This window comes from Chrysochloris asiatica, unplaced genomic scaffold, assembly GCF_000296735.1.
Source record: "Chrysochloris asiatica unplaced genomic scaffold, ChrAsi1.0 scaffold00040, whole genome shotgun sequence".
In the NCBI taxonomy this organism is placed as follows: domain Eukaryota; kingdom Metazoa; phylum Chordata; class Mammalia; order Afrosoricida; family Chrysochloridae; genus Chrysochloris; species Chrysochloris asiatica.
Genome location: NW_006408558.1, coordinates 18,482,042 through 18,502,749, shown reverse-complemented (window position 1 = coordinate 18,502,749; position 20,708 = coordinate 18,482,042). Strand labels below are relative to the sequence as shown.

General features: G+C 44.4%; 1 protein-coding gene across 1 annotated transcript; it reads right to left on the bottom strand.

The window, feature by feature from the left end:
- Positions 1-1,874: 1,874 nt before the first annotated feature.
- Positions 1,875-14,816, bottom strand: RBM4B (RNA binding motif protein 4B). Its single transcript, XM_006860870.1, has 4 exons — positions 14,650-14,816; positions 13,436-13,859; positions 5,017-5,693; positions 1,875-2,474 (listed from the first exon to the last, which is right to left on the bottom strand). Exons 2-3 carry the CDS (start codon positions 13,845-13,847, stop codon positions 5,026-5,028), a joined length of 1,080 nt encoding a protein of 359 aa, XP_006860932.1. The 5' UTR covers positions 13,848-13,859; positions 14,650-14,816; the 3' UTR covers positions 1,875-2,474; positions 5,017-5,025.
- Between the last annotated feature and the right edge of the window lie 5,892 nt (positions 14,817-20,708).

Below are 20,708 nucleotides of genomic sequence, written 5' to 3'. Positions count from 1 at the left end.
CTCAGTGGTCTACCACTCGATGCCTGATCAGGGTCTTTACATGTGCCGCGTCCATTATTGGAATAGCCTCCCCCATCTCTCCCTTGGGACAGTCCCTACGGTTTCATAGTACTCTGAACTTGTCACTTCACAGAATTTGTCACGAATGCCATCAAAGTTGGCTTCTCTTAGTACAAAGCACCTCTGGTCCCATTCATTACCATGTACCCAGACCTGGAGCTGTTAGAATGAAAGGATCCAGGGGGCCTCATAATTCATTTCTCGTGCAAGAACTGAGGTTTTGAAATGAGTACATTTGTTCCTCATCATTTCCCACTACTAGCAACCTTGTGTAGTGTTTCCACAGAGTGGCTGGTGAATTTGAACCATCAACCTTGCGGTTAAAACAGACCGTGCAGTCCAGAGTATTAACCCCCAATGTCACACCAGAACTCCTCCCTCAGCACTCTTACAAGGACTGAACATGAAGCCTTTGCCAAGATCATCTCTTTGGTGATTTTGAAGAGGGAAAAAACCTTCCATACAATTCTGCAAGGCCTTTTCTCCATTTGAAAAACTAATTTCACCATCTAAACTCTGCTGTCCAACAGTAATAGCCACTAGCCATGATTTAAAATTCTGTTTCTATGTGCGGCTGCCATGCAAGTGCTCAGTAGTCATAGATGGCTAGCAACTGTCTGTAAGTTGGGCGTGCAGGTACATAGAACACTCACATCACTAGAGGTTTCACTGGGCAGTGCTGAGGTAGAACTGGTTTTTTAGAACGACATTCTTTATCTTGCCCTGTCAATGAGAGAAATCAGGACATAACTAAACTGTTAACACTCCTCAGGACCTAGCATGGGAGGACCAGAGTGTGGTGAGGTTAGCAAAGCCACAGCATGCAGATCAACCAGTATCTGTGTTTGCTTTTCCTTTTGTAAAATGGGCAGTTGAATGGGGAATGTTGAAGCTAACTTGAGCCTTGTGTACTTGCCTACTTGGGGCATATTCATGGACAGGTTAACTTTTCTAGACTAGTATCCTACCCCCTATTAGGACACCTAGCTCAAGATTATTTTAAGCATAAAATAATGTGAAACAAAACCAAGCCCCCCAATATTAGGTAAAATCTTACATGCAGTCTGAATCTGCATGCTAGCATTTCCATTAACCCACTGCCAGTAGTTAACTCCAACTCAGCAACTCTGTATAGGGTTACTGAGGCTATAAATCAGAAAGTTTCATTTTCTCCTGTGGGTTTTAACTGCTTTTAAAAATAGCTCATCAAGTTTAAATGTACATTCTTTATATGAATTAAGAAATCTTCCAGTTTAGCATGTCATAACCAAAGGGAAATTCTTACCTGGCAAAGTATGAAATTAAATTGCATCGACTCAATTTGATTTCAAAGACACTTGAAGATATTCTGGCTTAACCTCTTGCTGATGCAGGGTTCTCTGGGTGGGGTGGGTGGGTGAGTTCACCTACTTAAACTCAGTGTTGTTAGGTGCCATTGAGTTGGTTCTATAAGGTTTCTGAGGCTCTAAATCTTTATAGGAGTAGAAAGTATCTTTTTCCCATGAAGTGCTGGTCGGCTAGAACCGCAGATCTTGTGGTTAACAGTCCAGTTTGATAGCTTTTAAATTGGAAGCAGCAGGTCTGGTTATTTAGAGGAAAGCCATCTGCCCACTGGCTGAAGCATATTTTTCAGTGGCTCGAGATGATGACTAACTTCTTCCCATCCAGGACTGCATCAATAGTCCTCTCGCCTCACTAAAACTCTTCCTTTTGATCAACATTTCAGCTCATTGAACTCTGAAGGCTGAGCACAACTGGGAAAGAACCAGAAGATACTGGTGATAAATAATAATTACACAAGCACAAAGAGAGACTAAGTGTCAAAAAGGTTTATTTGTCAAAAATTAAAAAAAAAAAGAAAAAACAAAAACGAAGTGGAATTAAAACAAGGCTGAATTTCAGCAAATGCTGCACCACGATCACAGGTCAGACACACAAAACAAACCACCACCACCAAATATCCCACCCAGGCTCCCAATGGTCCTAGCAACTTCTGAAGATTAGCTTCAGTGTTAAAGAGTCCACAGCTAACAGAGCAGCGACAGGCTACTTGCCACTACATGGTCATTCTAAAGGGGGAGGACAAGGAGGATGGCTCAACTCCTAAGAAAGCAAGGTAGAGGGGCTCCACCAGACAGGAAAAGGGGGGCGGGGAGCAGGCAGTGTAATCCTTACCTAGGGCTGCTCAGAGGCTGAGACTGTAAGGAACAGAGTGAAAGGCTACAGTAGAGACTAGTATCAGGAAGAAAGAAAAGTCAACTCAAGAATTAAATTAAGGAAGAAAACATAGTTGGTCACAAACTCCTTTGTTTACTGAAACATGAAGCAATGGAAACATCCCGGCAAAGGGGACCGCGCGGAGCAAGCTCTCATATATGACCGCAGCCCGAGGGTTCAGTCCGCAATTATCCTACCTGAAAGAGAGCACAACATAAGAGGCTTACACAGTGCCAGGGGAGCAGCTCGGCTCTCTCGAGTACAGGGGCCCTGGTCCCGTCTGGTATTCCGGGGCTGGGGGGATGGGGTGGGGAAACAAAGAACAAAACAAAACCACGTCAGTGTGGCTACAACATCTATCATTTGTAATGACCTGGGAATCTACTCAATGCTACAGACAGGACAAGATGTAATCTATCAGGAAGACTGATGTTTGCTAGAAACACATCTCTCTGATTTTCTTACCCATCTTTCAGACAAGGGCTACTGTGGCTGCAACAAAGCGCATCCAAACATTTCACAGGATTATTTTTTGGCCAAAATCTCAAAAAATGGCCAATTGCACTATTCTGCATTTGCATTTTAATCTTTCACAGTTAAGTTGTCAGAAATGACAATCACAATGGGTAGGGCACTGAGGAGTGAGGCCAGTCATCTCCATACACCTACATGTCAGACTGTCAAGAGATTCAGAGCCATAATTCCAGTGGTTTCCCTGATTGGCCACATCCCCCTTTCTAAATCACAAGAAGAAATCACCGCTAACATTTTCTAATTCTTCCATTGGTGATGGGGATTCCAGACACCAATGGCTGGGGAAAAAAAAATTAACTCACACCAAGTTCCTCTACTTAATACAGACAAAGGGCCAAATCTTGGTCTTGATCTTTGCCAATCGACTTCAAAAGTTGTGACGCTCTTGGATCAGTTCTGCTAGGGTGAGACCCGAATTTGGCTCCCCAACAGTTGTGGAGTATTTCCTCCTGGCAGCCTCATTAACATCAGGCTCCTGGGACTGCAACCAACTCAAGGTTACTTAGTCCATTTGAGCTTCACACCTGGAAGGTAAGTTTCTTTAAGAGTCATCACTAAAGAGAGGTTACTTTAACCACACTGCCCACCGTCAAAAATTAACTTTAAGACACCCTAACAACACTCCTTTAAAGACCACAACATATTTGTATTTAACTTTTGACACATATTTGAGAGAAATATCGGATAAATGATATCATCTTACTTCGGAGGCATAATCTCACTTCATGGTAGATCGAGCTGCATTCAAAGTAAAAATTAAGCACAAACCATAAAAGTTGTAAGTTACAAAGGACACACATGAACACACACTGCTGCCACTGGTCTCAGAAGATCCCGTCTTGTTTTCAGGTCTGTCAACATACTGGATGTGACTTATCACAGGTCCATACCGTACCTGCTTCTCACTTTACACCAAAGGACAAACATTTCTGTGGTTTTGTCTTCTTAAACATATCAACCTAAGGGGTGGGTTAGGATTGCTGGAAACTGAGTGGTAACCTTACTACTGGGCGTCCAAATGCTCAATTTCAAGATACAAGAAAAACCACGAGACTATAGAGTTGTGTTCAACCACTTCCACTCATTAGGAGAGACTTATTCATCTCTAATACGCCTAATCATTCTTGCCATGTCAACACTTTTGGTTCCTGAAGTAGGAAAGATGGAATTTTCAGAGTTATCATGAATGGGATTTTTCACACATCAGAAAATTACCAGCATATCTAATTTCTTTAATGCTTCTCCCTTAGAAATTGCTGCAAGAAATTAAAAGCCTCAGCTGCTAAATGATAGCACTGTGGTTAAGTACTGTTGAGTCGGTTCCGACTCATAGCAACCACATATGGGGTTTTCCAAGGATCAGTTGGTAGGTCTGAACTGCCGACCTTGTGATTTGCAGTCCAGTGCTGAACCTATAGTGCCACACCAAGCTAAATAAAAAAAAAAAAAAAAGGCACATGTGAAACCAAGTTTTCTGTATTGCTTAATGAAGGGACTCCCATGGGGCAGAGATCAAAAGAGTCCGTTTTCAAGGAAAACCACCTAAACGTTACAGGATTTTCTTTGGCTTGTTAGACATATGATGAAAGAGAAGTTTCTTTTGATTAAATGACATATGATGCAAGAAGGAATTGCCCTAGCAAATCTGAAGTCTCGAGTTCAAATCCTCCATCATTATTCTGGACCGGGAACTCTTCACACCACAAGGATTTTTACAGTGAAAAGAGCAAAGTTTTGGAAACAGCCAGGCCGGAATTTGAATCTTGACTCCACCTCTCGATTACCAAGTAACTTTGGGCAAAACACCTAACACTTGTATGAGCCTTCCTTCTCTCACCTGTAAGAGAAATAAACACCTCAAAGGCTTAGTATGTAGTTTAAATGATACACTCTACAGAGGGTACTCAACAAATGTTTGTTCTCTTACCCAAACCTGCTCAACACCTGGTTATAAGAACAGTCTTCTCATGAACACATTTGAGTTGTCTGCCATTTCCTTCAAAGGATTAAGTTGGTTGGAGTCATACACAGAAACCTCAAAAGGCCAAATGAGCCTCTCAGGATTAAACTAAAAGAACAACTTATAACTGGACCTCTTAGATACTGGCCCAACAGCAGACAGGTGGCTCTGGGTTCCTCTATAAAGACATGGGTCTCTTTCAAGAGAACTAAATGGACTCTTAACCACACCCACCCCAATCTCACCTCCAGTTTTTAAAAGGCTGAGTACCGAGCTCGGTCCACATACTGCTCCCGTTCATACCGAACCATGTCATACAGAGAATTCCGTGCAGCTGCTGACGCCTGAGACAGCTCACTCTCTGGCCCATAGCCGTAGCCCTCTCCAACTGTGGGGAGCACAGCTGCAGTACGGCGCAGGGGGCTCCTGTCCCTTCCATAATAAGAAGAAGTGGTGGCAGCAGCAGCAGCCATGGCAGCTGAGGTGGCAGCAGCGCCTGAGGTCGGCAACAGGTGTCTGTCATAGGTATCAACAGAAGTGGAATTGAGGTGACTGGTCACAGCTGGGTTCTGGACTTGAGGCAGATGGGACATGGTTTGCTCTGCATAGTTGTATGCGGAGGCTGCTGCCGCCGCCGCCACCGCCTCATAAGAGCGGACTCGATAACGCTTATAGTAGTCGAGTGCTCCGTACGCATCGTTGTAATACACGGATTCCCCGTAGCCCATGGTGTAAGGTGTGCGCACTGCTCCGTACTGTTCATTATACTGCTCAGTGAAGTCTGCCACCCGGCCCGTGCGGTCTACTGGACACTCTTTGGACCAGTGCCCCTCTTTCCCACACCGGTAGCAGCCGCTCTGGTCTCCCATCCCGGGGGCAGTCCGGAGCCGGCTGGTGGACAACTGTACATGCATTCTTTTGCCTTGAGGAAACAGATGTAAGAAGATTAATTATAACTAATGAACTTTCTCCCTATCCTCCCCACTGAAAGTGAACTTAGTTGGCATAAGATATACAGACATCTGATGAGGCTTCAAAAGTTTTGTGGGAAAATTCCATTTACTTTATAAAAAATATTTATGGACACGTTACTTTTATTCAAAAAGAAGTTTTACGTTACACAATAAAGCTAATAAAGCAATGGATAAAGTTATATATAAGAAACACACACATTAGAAGTTTGCCTCTTGAATCATGAAGCCCCCTTGTAAATGACTCCTGTGAGCCTGTTTTATCAATCCCCTCTCCAAGAAGTTGAAAAGAAGTTTTAAGACACATAAGAACTAGAAAGTCCAAGTCCTGAGAAACCAGTCAGTACTTTCTACTCACCCAGAAGTAAACCAGACTTCCTTCTACTGTCTCCAGAACTTTCCTCCCCATGTCCCCAAAGGAACTGAAAAAGTTTCCCCTTTGTACTTACTGCTAAGACTGGTAAATTAAGAACAGGGATCCGAAACCTGCCAATTTGTCCACGTGGAATAATAGTACCACCTTAGTTCAGCAGGCTGTGGAAGCATCTTACAAACCTGCACCGATGGGCACTCGTGGGCACAGGAGCCTGACCAGCACAGCCACCGTCTGTCTAGCTCCCTTCCTGCAGGTATGGACAGAGGGTGGGTACAGGGCTCACCTGGCTCACCCGCTGCTTCACTTGCCAGCACCACTGGGAGTTCTGAACCCCTTCCCTCCATGTATTATCCCCACTCCCACTTCTGCCAACAAGGGTGAATCCGTATACCTACTGTGAAAAAGAAAACTACCAGATTACTACCACCAGCGAGACACATCTGGAGAGAGTGCCAGTTTCTTAGGGGCAATATGCTGACACCTCCGGTCCCAGGTCACGGAAAGATGTGTTTCATCCTGCCCCAGAATCTGAATTTCTTTCTAGGATATTAGAAAACACAGCCTCCACCTGATGGCTTCTGGGCACTGTAAAAATTAGCCACACCTGTACTTTGTCCAGGGAATGTGCCACCAAACCCAGGCATCCTTGCTGATGAAAGCATATAAGGTCCTCTAAAAGCAGTTGGGGAAAAAGGTTATTCTTAGCAGTAAGTTTGCTCCAAACTGGGTAAGACTTTGGAGAGCAAGACAGTGCTTTTCACAGTGTAGCAAACCATGGTGTCCAGCAGGGCTGTTCAAAGCAGACCCCCTTCCAGGACCAGCAAATGTCTCTCTGTAGCAGATGTTGCTTTGGATGCAGTCATGTGCCCCGCCATCCTGTTGGAATGAGTCCCATCCAGGACAGTAGCTAGAACAGAGCTGGAGACGGGAGCGGGCAGTACAGTCAGATCACATTACTTAGACTCACTCATTCGGCTCAACCGTCCACTGCCTGAGAAACAAAGGTGTTCAAGCTTTTTTACCTACATCTGTGAGGGCAGAGGTCAATGAGTAACAAACAGTAGGAACTGTCTGAGAGAGCAGCAGTTAGCTGTTCTCTTACTTCCTGAGATCCAAACACTCTCATCTACCTCTAACAGTATTAAGGGCCACATGCCTAACTCATTTTTCTTCAATTTCTCCCTTGTGTGGTTACAAGTGCTTGGCTTTCCAATATACATGGTGACAGAAGTTGGGACACAATTGTTTTCTGATAAAGCTCAAAGTAACCGTGCCAAGCAGCCAATCTGGAGACCTAAAAGTACATCTTTAAGGACAAAATAATCCAATTAAACTTGCACCCGTTTACTTTTCAAGATTCTAGATTCAATTTTGGAAAAACAAATTCCAGTGATTTTCTTGATGTCTCTGTTACTTAACTCAACCTACCCACTTGCTTTTCTTTAGAAAGCAGGGATTCATAAGCTTATGTGAATACCAGTGGCAAAATCTAACTCTGGTGTAGTTAGGAAAAAGATACTAGTAATTTTTAATCCCCGGTGTGGCGCTGTGGGTTATAGCACCAGACTGCAAAGCCATTTGAACTGCAAAGTCAGTGGTTCAAGCTCACCAGCTGCTCCTTGGAAACCCTATACAGGGTCGCTATGGGTTGGAATTGACTCAACAGCACTTAACAACAACAAAGTTCTTACAGGGAGCTCTGACAGCGCAGTGGTTTTGAGCTGGGCTGCTAACATCAAGGTCAGCAGTTCAAAACTACCAGATGTTCTGTAGGAGAAAGATGAGGCTTTCTGCTACAGTAGATTTTCAGTCTTGGAAACTCTATGCAGGGTCACTATGAGTCAGAACCAGCTCCTCAGCACACCACCACCAAAGTTCTTATGGAATTCTGGGGTGGTGCTATGGATTAATGAGCTGAATTACAAGGTCAGTGGTTCAAGGTCACCAGTCACTCCTTGCAAAGCCTATACAGGCTTGCTGTGAGTAGTAACTGACTCAATGGCACTTAACAGCAACAAAACTTTGATGGGGTCCTGGTGTTAGGGTGCTACAGGATAAGTAGTGCTGTTAATTTCAAGCTGAGTGGTTGAAATCTATTAGCCACTTTGGAGACCCATAGGAGTTGCTACAAGTTGGAGACAAGTGGATGGCACTAACAACAAAGTTTTGTAACAATTGCAATTATTACACTAACTAAAACCCCCACATCCACTTCCACTGAGTCCAGTCCAACTTGGAGAAATGCTCTACAGGGTTTCCATGGCTGCAAATCCTCCATCTTTCTATCATGGAGTGGCTGGTAGATTCAAACCACCAGCGTTTTGGTTAGCACCTAACCCACTGTACAACCAGGGCTCCATCTGCTACACGTGTCGAGGCCAAAAAGCCCGAAGATTTTCTGAGATCCTCCAAAGTTACTGGAATCTGCTGACAATGCTTTCTACAAAAACCAGCGTAGTAAAGCGGTTTTCTTTCGAAAGCTGAAACAGAAAAGAGTATTCAACAAACGCTAAGAGGTGAGAAACTTGGGACCTCAGCTTCTGAGTTCCCATCCTGGTGTCTGGGCCCAGAGAAGTCTGGGAGGCAGGGGAACAGCTGACAACAGTAGGGCTCGAGATCACTCCCCATTCAGCTGCCCAAACTCATACTGCAACAGATTCTTTAGGGTCTTTGGACGCATTTCACTGTGAATTCAGTAACAGATCATTGCTCTGCTGATTGCCAGGAGGAATCAGATCCAGAAAGACCCAGGCAAACTCAGATCCCGCGTCTCTATTTACCAGTCATAGAACATAGAGGATGAAACAGTAGTCACAGCGTACAAGAAAGGTTGTAAGACACCCAAAGGGACCTCCTGCATTAGTGGAAGATGATAGAAAAGGCCTTTACACTTAAAACTGCAACTTACAGGTTCTCTTGGCATCTGGCAAAATAAGCCACAGTTGGGTACAAAATGCCTCCAATTCAGAAGAGTGTGCTCCCTCCAGAGGGGCCCTGCTGATATGACAACCAAATGATTTTTTCTCAGCTAATCAAGCTTACTGTCTCTGCTCCTTTAGGCAATAATTTTTTAAAAAACCTCATGGATTCCTGGTGTGGTGCTGTTGGAGCAGCAATGGATTGTGAACAACAGGGTCGGCAGCTCAAGCCCACCAGCTGACCCTCGGAAACCCCGTTCAGGGTCATCATGAGTTGGAATCGACTCGATGGCCCTCAACAACAACATGAATCATTCTTTTACTCAGACAGCCACTTTCTGAAGTAATTAAACTTATTGTATTAAAACACACTCCTTTCCCTGCAAGAGTTAGAAAGGAAACAGGTAAAGTCGGTATAATTCTGCACTAACAGTGACCACAAGTGAAGGCATGGATAACCACACTCAGGCTGAATGGCTGTCCCTGCAGATACATGGACTTCTAAAAGGTAGTAGATAAACAGAATTATAAGAAAATGGAATTTTTTTCATGAACTTTTTGAAACCACTTGTATAAAGATTTGTCAGGCTATTTCTACATGTGTATTTACATATCTCTGAATGTGGTGCAGCATAGTGGAGGTAAAGTTACAAAAACTCCTTAGACATAGGAGTAAGTCACTAGGCCTGGAGGCTTAGGACCACGGTTTTGGGAGACATCAAGGTTAATCGGCATAGTTCACAAAGACAATGTTCTATATTCTACATTGGTGAGTAATAACTAGCGATTTAAATGCTTGTGAGCAGCCATCTAAGGTGCAACTTTTGGTTTCTCTCCTTCTAGAGGAAAGAAGAGCAAGGAAATCAAAGATGAATACCCTAACGAACCATGTGAACATTAGCCTCCATAGTTCTAAGACCCAAGAACTAGATGGTGCCTGGCTACCATTACATGAAGTCCTAGATCGTTGTTGTTAAGTGCCACTGAGTTGGTTCTGACTCATAGTGATCCTGAAGTTTCCAAGGAGTGGCTAATGGGTTTGAACTGCTGATCTTGCGGTTAGCAGTCCAGTGCTTATCCTGCAATGCCACAACAGGACTCCTAGAGCGAGTGGATGAAAAATGTGGAGCCACTGAGACTAGGGCTCTTCACTCTTCTGTTCTGGTTCAATTTCAAACACAAGACACGCCTATCAGGGGAACGATGACACTAGGGATGTACACTCCTTAGAAAAAGCAACCATTTGAGATTAAAAGGGCAGCATTAACCCAAAGATAGAGTTCGGAAAGGGTAAGGAGAGAAGAAGGAATGGAAACGGGAAACACAGGGACAAAGTGAGATTAAGTGATATCACATTGTAAGGATTACAAATCAATGAATGACATGAAACAAAATGTGTACTAATCATTGCATGGAAAACGTATTTGCTCTGTAAACTGTAAGACAATTCACAATAACAAGTTTAAAGCAAATCCAAGCTAACGCACCCAAATTAGCTAACTAAGAGGGTAAATCAAAAAGTATTGTTACAACATCACAGAAACCTTTACTAAACAAGAATGTCAAAGTGTGAAATGATTGTATCTCAACATATCCTCCACCTAGGTCTATGAACTTCTGAAGGTGGTGTTTTCATCTCTCTAACTTTTCCTTGAAGAATTCTGCGCTCTTCCAACTATATCATGTTAAAACAGCAGCTTGGGCAACCTCGAGGGCCTCGCATCGTGTTCCTTTTCAATGTTCTTTGAGTTTTGGGAACAAAAAGAAGCCTAGAAGGGCAAGATCAGGGATGTAGGATGAATGGGGTAAGGTTTCCCAACAAAATTGCTACCCTCAAATACTGAGCTGGTGCATTGTTGTGATGGACAAAAAAAAATCCATTCCTTGACACAACTTTCCTGGCCTTTTCCTCACCAATGTATTTCTCAATGATCTTAGTAAGGCTCCATGATCATCCTGTGTCCCTTGAGAAAATCTACCAACATGATCTCTCTGGAATCTCCCAAAACAATTGCCATCGCCTTCTGAGCCAACCTCTCTGCTCTTAATTTAACTGCCTCAGCAGATGCCTTCAGAAGCCCTTTTTGGAGCACTCCCTAACAAGACAAGTGTATTATGGAGAGAATTAGTCTGTAGCCATTCACTGAATTGCAAAGACTTACTTACCTACAACGGTTTTATTTGGAACAGACTTGTGCAGCATGTATGAACTGAAACCCTAGTAGCAATACTTTTGACTTAACCTCATACACAATTTTCTCCTCTCCTTTTACCCAATCCAGTATAAAAAGGTAAAGGTCTGTAGCTAACTGCATTTTGTTTATAAGACAGTCCTTCTTTCCTTCTCTCTGTTGTCTACTCACGAGCCCCTTCTCCACAAAATGAAAATAATGAAGAATCGTTTGTAGTGATACCTGGAGTGCAACACCATTCCAAAATAACAGTAATAAAAGAAATAGGGCTGGGGCCTGAGGTGCTTCTCTCCCCACCCCAACTGTCTGCAAACTTCCTTACCATTTTCTGGTTGTTTCCCCTTCTCCCAATCTTTTCTGTCTTGTTTGCAGGTTTAGCAGAGGACCCTTATGCACTTCTTAACACCTCTTTCAGTGGCACTCAGGACAAAAAAGAGTGTTGACTTAATACCAGAAAAGTGTCTGTGCACGTGGGGTCCAACACGACACACCCAACAAAAAGAGCAGTTCTGTCCAACAGAAATTTTCTGTGATGACGGAAAAGCTCTCTCTGTGCTAATATGGTCGCCACTAGCCTCATGAGGCCACTGAAGGCTAGAAATGTGACCAGTACAATAGAGGAACAGAATTTCAAATTTTGCTTCATTTCAGTTAAACAGTGATATGTGGCTAGTTGTTGTTGTTATGTGCCATGGCGTCGGCTACCCAATGTGTCAGCACAGTTCTAGATGGTTTCAGACCATCTCCTGTGATATTAATGAGAATGCATGTGCCTTTATTATAGGTGGAAATAATTCGATATGCTTTATGCTGACCTAACTGAAATCTCCACAGAGGCAGCTCCAGGATTCTCTATTCAGTAGAATCTTTCTAGGAATGTCTTTTCCTCTTCTTAGGTACCCTCCACCTCCACAAGTTAATGACTAAAAGGTGGTGAGTAGTCTGGGGACCATTTTATGGTGAGGGTTGTTCTGTCTGGATACCGTCTTCCTAATCCACTGCTGATGAGTTGACTGTGACTCATAGCAATCCCACAGGACAGAATAGAAGCATCCAGGGGTTTTCCTAAGCTGAGATATTCAAAGGGAGTCCTGGGGTGGCGCTGTAGGATAAGCACTGGACCACAAGATTGTTTCAACTGCAGGGTCAGCAGTTCAAACTGACCAGCTGCTCCTTGGAAACCCTATACAGGGTTGCTATGACTCGACAGCACTTAACAACTACAATCTTTCCAGGAGGAAACTTATGGGAGCAGACGTACACATCTTTCATCTGAAGAGTGACTTGGGGATTTAAACCACTGACCTTTGGCTAGCAGCCAAGTGCTTTAACCACAGTGCCATCAGGGCTCCATGTATAGTCCCCAGACAGAGGAAATTTGGGCAACCACAAGATACTTCCCCAAATTCGGATTCACCACTCATTTTGCAAGGCTTTCTTTCCATATCTGCTTCCTTCTTTCTACCACTCGTCCCAGCCAAGGTTTAAGTAAAGAGGACAAATCCCAAGCATTTAAATCCTCAAATCGACAGCAGCATCCAGCCCTGAGAGGACGAGACCCAGTCAGGAGGGATGGATGAGGCAGAGGCTTTCAAAAGGTCATGGAAGAAAGCAGCATCTTTTAGTTCTATTTTTCACCAACTTTTTGAAGACCTTCATATTTCCTAAGATGCTCACTAAAGGCTGTGGGAGAAAGCACCCCCCAATTTGTGATTCTGAGCAGTTGTTGAAGTTGTGGCTTCCCCCAAAGTAAACCATGTGTGAGGAAACGTACTGTTTATTGATATCAAATTGACTCAGACTTATAGCCACCTCCTGGGTGCAGAGTACAGCTGCTCCCTAAGGCTTTCATGGCACTGTGATCTTTGGGAAGCAGATCGCCCCTACTTCCAATGTGCCTCTGGGTGAGTGTGAAACACCAGCTTTCCAGTTTAGTCCAGCGCTTAACCATCTGCACAACCCAGGGACTCACGCAGTATTACCCCTTACATGCTATTGTTTTCAGCTCACATGGAATGAGGAGTCCTGGTGTGGCGGTGCAAGATATGCACTGGACTGCTAACAGAGAGGTTGGAAGTTCAAACTTATCAGCCACTCCTCAAAAACCCTATACAGGGTCACTACCAGTCTAGACAATCAGTCTAACTGACTAGACAACATGGAAGAAAAGATACCAGCTCCGCCACCCAGACCCCAGAGAAGTTCACCTTGAAACTCGGTGTTGTCAAGGCCCCTGATGGCCTCCACCGCATCCTCCGCCCGCTCCATGTGCACAAAGGCATAATCCTTCACGATGTCACACTCGATGACAGGACCATACTCCTCAAACTTGGCCCGAAGCTCCTGGTTGGTGCAAGTGGGGCTGATGTTGCCCACGTGGAGTTTGGTGGAAGCTTTGCTCTTATTCTTGCTGGCCTCCACGTTGATGTTCACCCCGTGCAGCTTGTAGTGATGCAGGTTGCGGATGGCATCTTCCGCCGCCGTCTTGTCCTCTATGTGCACAAAACCGTAGTTCTTAATGATGTCACATTCCAGCACCTTCCCGTACTGCTCAAAGAGCAAGCGGATCTCCTGCTCTGTGGCCTCCCGGGGCAGGTTTCCGATGAACAGCTTCACCATCCTGACAGCAGCCTAGGAGAGAAGACAGAGGCTTCAGAACCATCAATGCATTCACTGCATTTTAGTCTTAACTTAGTCCAAACAAGCTCTGGGCACCTTCCAGACCCCGACTGAGACCTTCACTAGTCTCCCTTAATAGAGGGAAAAGGGTTTCTTCTTAAGGCGTCGTGTGAACTGAGTTTGACAGATACAAATCTGTAGTCTCAAGTCATCTCCACAAAATGCGGCATATTTAAATAATACATTTAGCGGTTTCATGTCTTCTTGCTGTTAAGTGCCGTGGAGTCCGTTCCGACTCATAGTGACCCTGTATCGGGTTTCTGAAGAGCGGCTGGTGAGCCTGAACCGCCCACCTTGCAGTCCAGCGGATTAACCCACAGCGCCACACCTGGACTCAGTATCATGTCTTAGAAGGGTCTTTTCGGGGGGCATGGGCGGAGAGGGAAGAAGGCAAGCGGGAGCCAGGCCCACGTCTGAATGTCCCTAGTACCAAGGTTTTGGAGGGAAATCTGTGAACCGCTTGTCTGTACCGTATCACCTTTCAAGATACTCTGAGAATGAAAAAGCTCCCTTTGGATGCAAACTGGCACCCCTCAGCGGTTCCACCTCCAGCTTCTTCGCCCCAACAAAGACTCCAGCCGACCCCTGCCCCGCCTCCGGAGACCCAGCCCCGCCTCCTTCCGTTATCTCCCTGGACCCTCCCGCAGCAAGAAGTGAACACCAGACTCGGCACCGTCCGCTCCGCAAAAGACCCAGCCCCGCCCAGCCCCAGCTCCCCTCACACACAGGACACCTCGCGTACCTCCGGGTGGCGGCGGCGGCGGTGGCGGTGGCTGCGGCTCCCGCGTCAGAGAGAACCCTACAAAATGGCGACGGCCGCTCGAGCCTCGGCGCAACCGGGCCCTTTCTCGCGCGCCGGCTCACGCACGCGCGAGCGCGCGCTGCCGTCCTCTCCTTCCCGCGGGAGCCGGCCGGCCAATCCTGCAGTCGTGTACAAGCGATGGCCTGTGGCTCGGCTCCCAGCAACCCCCGCACAGGGCGGGACTAGCTGATGACAGAGCTGCGGAGCTGAGGCCAGCCCGCCCCCCCAGCCCCCGGCGAGCCAATCACCGTCCTGAAGGGAGGTCGGTGCTCTAGCGTCAGAAGGGCTCCTGGCGCAACCACTATTTTGTGAAATCTGGAGCCCGAGGGAGTCTCCTACCGTCACAATGGGTCGTCGTATAGCAAAATCTCGGGAGGGGTGGGTGTTCTCGACAGGTGTGCTGTGGGTTAATGCGCTGGACTGCAAAGTTGGTTTGAACCACAGTGTCAGCGATTCAAACTCACTAGCTGCTCCTTGGAAACCCTATATAGGGTCGCTATGGGTCGGAATCGACTCGATGGCGCTTAACAACAACAAAGTGGGCTTTTTAAAGATGCTGGTCAGCCTCTTTAGGAACTTGTGGGAACATTTCAGACACGTAGGCGCGCCACGTGTCTGGTTCTATTGCTTGTGGGAGCTTAAAAATAATTGAAAACATTTTTGCTCCAAACGTTTTCTTCATTGTGAGAGAACAGAACTAGCAGAGCTGGCGCAGCTTAGACTCATCTACCCAGGCTGCGCGTTTTCTTGGCTCGCTTGTTAAGTGGGCTGCTTTTCCTTTTTTAGAGTCCAAGCGCAACAGTTTCTTGTTCGTGAGGAGCGCACCAAAGGAGGCCAAGAGAGGCGCGTCGTTTGAGGGTGGGGCGGGTCTCACGCCCACACCAACTGGTAGTCCCCGTACACACACGTTCAGGCATTCAAAATCCAGCGGTGGTCTAAGGGCTGGTCTAAGGGCACCTCCTGGTGGCAACAGGGAAGCTGTTGGATGGAGGATCGCTCACGCTCGCACAAACAAAGCCTAGACGTTTAGAGATTTCATGGATTTAACTAGTGTGTCGGGATGTTTGTCAATGAATTCTGGGAGGGTCTCTGCTGCTATCACGCACGAATTCTCCAAACTGCCCACTTAATCCCCAGTTACTTTGATGTGTTTCTTGCACTTCATTTTTTTCATTGAATAAACAACATCTTGATAAATGGAGAAAAGGATTTCATTTACATGGATCCACAATCAACAACCATGGAAACAGCAGTCAAAAAAATCAAATGATATACATTGTATTAGGCAAATCTGCAAAAGACCTCTTTAAAGTATTAAAATAGCAAAGATGTCACTTTACAGACTAAGGTGGACCTGAGTCAATCCTCAGATACCTGGTGTGGCACTGTAAGATCAGCACTGGACTTTGAACCACGAGGTTGTCAGTTCAAACTCACCCTGTGCTCCTTGGAAACCCTATACAGGGTTGCTATGAGTTGGAACCAACTCCAGGAAACTTAACAACAGCAACAACATGTGCATGTGAAAGCTGGACAATGAATAAGCAAGACTGAAGGATTAATACCTTTGAAGTACAGTTTTGGCAAAGAATATTGAATATGCCAAGGACGGCCGGAAGAATGGGCAAATCTATATTGAAAGAAGTACAGCCAGAATGCTCCTTAGACGGGAGGATGGTGAGACTTGGTCTCATGTACTTCAGACCTGTTATCAGGAGGGACCAATCCCTGGAAAAGAATCATGCTTGATAGGGTGGAGGGTCATTGAAGGAGAGGAAGATTCAACGAGATCAACAGTAGCCGTAAAGATGGGCTCAACACAGCAAGGATTGTGAGGATGGCAGGACTGTGTAGTGTTTCATTCTGTTGTACATGGGGTCGCTATGAGTCAGGATTGACTCCAAGGCACCTAACAATTAACAATACTTGGGACGCATTTCTTTCGCTGAATTTGTATTTCCCAGCTGTTTCAGAAGACGTACTATCTTTCCACTTTTAATAAGTGAGTCTCACACTCACCTCCTCCTGTCTCATTCCATCTACCTACCTCTCCCTTTCCCTTCTCCTTTGGACATTCCACTCATCATCACTATTCCCCGCAAACCCCCAATAGCTTGAGTTTCTTTCCTTGTGTTCTAGGACAGACTTTTCATATGGAGAATCTGAATCTGCCATCAGCCATATTTTGAATTCTTTCCTCTGACTCTTGAACATGTTTGAGACCACCCAAATTAATGTTTTCGTAAGTTTTCATCCTCTCTTCTACTGTTTATTCTCATAGCTCTGATGACATCATTTCATCTCTTCTTCTCCATTTCTTCTCTTTTATTTCTTCTCTCTACATCCATCCTCCTTCCCCCATAGGCAACCATCTAATGAATTTAATTGTATGGCTTTATCTGTGATCTTGCATAGTAATGCCTTTAAATATGTATTAGTTTTCTTCCATTACAAGACTTTTTATTATGGAAAAGTTCTGACCCAGTATAGAGAATATGTTGATGAACTCATATGGACCCTTCCACAATTATCAACATTTTACTGATCTAGTCCTTCTACCTTTTTTCTTTTTTCTTTTGATTGGAATATTTTAAAGCAAATCCCAGTCATATCATTTTGTCAATAAGTACTTCACTGGTGGTGGTGGTGGTTATGTGCCGTGGAGTTGGTTCTGACTCAGCAACCCTGTATAGGGTTTCCGAGACTCTAAATCTTTATAGGAGCAGAAAGCTTCATCTTTCTCCCACAGAACAACTGGTAGTTTTGAACTGCTGATCTTGAGGTTAGCAGCCCGACTCATAGCCATCACGCTACCAGAGCTCCTTAAGTACTTCACTGTTGTTGTTGGTAATTGCCGTCGAGTCGGTTCCGACCCATATCAACCCTGTATAAGGATTTTGAGGAGCAGCTGGTGAGCTTGAACAGGCGACCTTGCAGTTCAAATGGCTTAGCAGTCTGGCGCATTAACCCACAACGCCACACCAGTACTTCACTATATGCCTCTAATTAGATAGCACAATGCCATTATCACACTTAAAAATTCAATTAAAATCCCTTAATATAATCTATGTGTCCTTCTGTGATGTAAACAGTTTATATACTTGACTGGTAACCAAAGGATTGGAAGTTCATGTCTATCCAGACATTTCTTGGAAGAAAGTCCTGGTTATCTACTTGTCAAAACCTGTCATTAAAACTCCTATGGAACACAGTTCTACTTGGACACACATGGGATTACCATAAGCAGAAGTCAACTTGTCAGCAACTGGGTAATTTCATCTAATATTCATATCAAAATTTCCCTGTTGGTGTTATGAGGTACCACCCAGTTGCCTCCCACTCATATTGACTCATAATGAAATACTGGCTGGTCCTGTATCAGCATCACAATTGTTGTGTTCGAGCCCATTGTTGCAGCCACTGTGCCAATCCATCTTCTTGGGGTTCCTCCTGACAGCAAGCCCAATGTCCTGCCAATGTCACTTCCAAGGAGCATTCTAGCGCTACTTCTTTCAAGAAAGGTTTGTTTGTTCTTCTGGCAGTCCATGGTAGTTTCAATATTCTTCTCCAACACCAGAATTCAAATGCAATTGATTCTTCTATGGTCTTCCTTATTCGTTGTCTAGCTTTCACATGCATACGAGGTGACTGAAAATACCATGGCTTAGTCAAGAACACCTTAGTCCTCAAACTGACATCTTTGCTCCTTATGTTTTTAAAGAAGTTTCTTTCAGCGGATTTGCCCAATGTACGCGTCACGTTTCATTTCTTAACTGCTGCTTCCCTGGGCATTGATGGTGCATCTGAGTAAAATGAAATCCATAACAACGTCTATCTTTTCTCCATTTGTCATGATGTTATTTATTGGTCTAGTTGTAAGGATTTCTGTATTACGTTGAGGTGTTATTAATACTAAAGGCTTTGATCTTCATCAACAGATGTTTAAATCCTCTTTTCTTCATCAGGCAAGAATTGTATCATTTGTATATCACAAGTTGTTAATGAATCTTCTTCCAATCCTGATGCCATGTTCTTCTTCATATAGTTCAGTTTCTCAGATTATTTGCTCAGCATACAGATTGAAAATGAAGGGATATAACCCTGACACACACCTTTTCTGATCTTAAACCATGCCCCTTTTTCTGTTTGAATGATTGTGTCTTGCTCTATATACGGGGGCCGCATGAGCACAATAAGGTGCTCTGGCGTTCCCCTTCTTCACAGTACTATCTATAGTTTGTTATGATCCACACAGTCAATCGCCTTTATGGAAATTTCCCTAGATGTCTCAAACGTGTCTTTTTATAGTTTGTATTTTTGGATCTGGAGTGAAACAAGCTTCCTGCATTGTGCATTTGTGTAAATTTAATTCCTGTAAGTGGTATTGTGTTCCAGAGCTGTTTCTTACTCTTACTTTTTTCACTAAGCACCAGGCTGTGTATTGTCTAACTCCATAATGTGTAACCACTCTCTCTGGGTGTAGGGCTCAGGTTATCCTAAAACCCACCATTCTAAACAATGCTGCAGTTCACATGTTGTTGCTGTACCCTACCTGAACTGTCCAACAGTTGTAGCACGGGTGCTATACAGCCAAGAAGCACTAAGTTCAAATCCATCATCCACTCTGAAAGATGTGGTAGTCTGCTTCTGTAAAGACTACAGCCTTGGAAACCCCATGGGGGTGGTTCTACTCTGTAGGTTCCCATAGGGTTACTGTGAGTTGGTTTAGACCCAGGGTCTTGATGAGGAGCAGAGAGCAGAGATAAATGGGAAGGCTCTTATGTGTTCTCATGGTTGACCCTGACTTTTCACTGTTCTGGGGCCAATGGCTGGTCATGGCACCTCTCTGCCTCAGTTTTCCCATCTGTAAAATGGGAGCTGAATACTTGCCTACCTCACAGGGATGTTGTGAGGATGGTTTGTGAGGTTTTTTTGATTTTATAATTTTGTACAGAGTGTCTAAGCATTAAACATGGTTAAATCTGAAAACAAAAAAACAAACCATTATACAGGGTAATGGTTATTGGTTTCCTGATTTTGGTTATAAAGTGAGGGGTGAAATAGTTTGGTTGCTGGGTCACAAGGTATACCTAGAACTAACTTGTCTAAATGGTGCCAAGTTCTCTGAAAAACTATCCAGTCCAGTCTACCATCCCACCTATGACCAGGTGAGGGACCCTATGACCTCCATGTCTATGCAGGTGTTCGATGTTACCCAGGTATAAAATATTTCACTATTGCTTTTATTTGCATTTCTGATTACTAATGATTTTAACCAATTCTTTTCTTTTTTCTTTTTTTTTTTTTTATTTGCATTTCTGATTACTAATGATTTTAACCAATTCTTTTCTTTTTTCTTTTTTTTTTTTTTTTAAGTCTTTTGGGTTTACTTTTCTGTAAAAATTCTGCTCCTTAAAAGATTTTTCTCCCTTTTTGGTTGCGCTGATTTTCAGGATTTTTTTCCTATGGTATAGATATTAATTTCTTAGTGGTTTCAAACACTTGTTGTTGTCAGTGGTCATCGAGCCTATTACAACACTCATAGAGACCCTGTGCATAACAGAATGAAACACTGTCCATCCCGGCTCCCTTCTCATAATTGTTGCTACATTTGAGCCCATTGCTGCTGCTCGCCACTGTGCCAATCCATCTTGTCTGCAGTCTTCTTCTTTTTTGCTGACCCTCCACTTTACCAAGGATGATGTCTTCCTCCAAAGACTGATGCTTGCTGATAACATACCTGAAGTATGAGTAATGAAGTATGCATAAGCATACCCACACTTGCAGATAATACCCTCTTGACCAGGCTTCAATGGCTGGATGATCAAAGCTCAAACAGAAGAAGAAAGAAGAGGGAAAAAAGAGTAATCTGATGAACTTGACCTACACCTATGGAAGCAGTAGCTCAAAGAGTGAACAAATCTTCACAGCGAGGATCATTCCCACCCCCTCCACACATGGAGAGGACAGGGATGGGCAACTTGGACATTGGCTACCCA

Excerpts from the sequence above, each read along its gene's own strand:
- RBM4B (XM_006860870.1), bottom strand. The coding sequence starts at position 13,847 with ATGGTGAAGCTGTTCATCGGAAACCTGCCCCGGGAGGCCACAGAGCAG. Across the intron at positions 5,694-13,435 it reads TGACAACACCGAGTTTCAAG|GCAAAAGAATGCATGTACAG; the intron begins GTGAACTTCTCT and ends TGTTTCCTCAAG.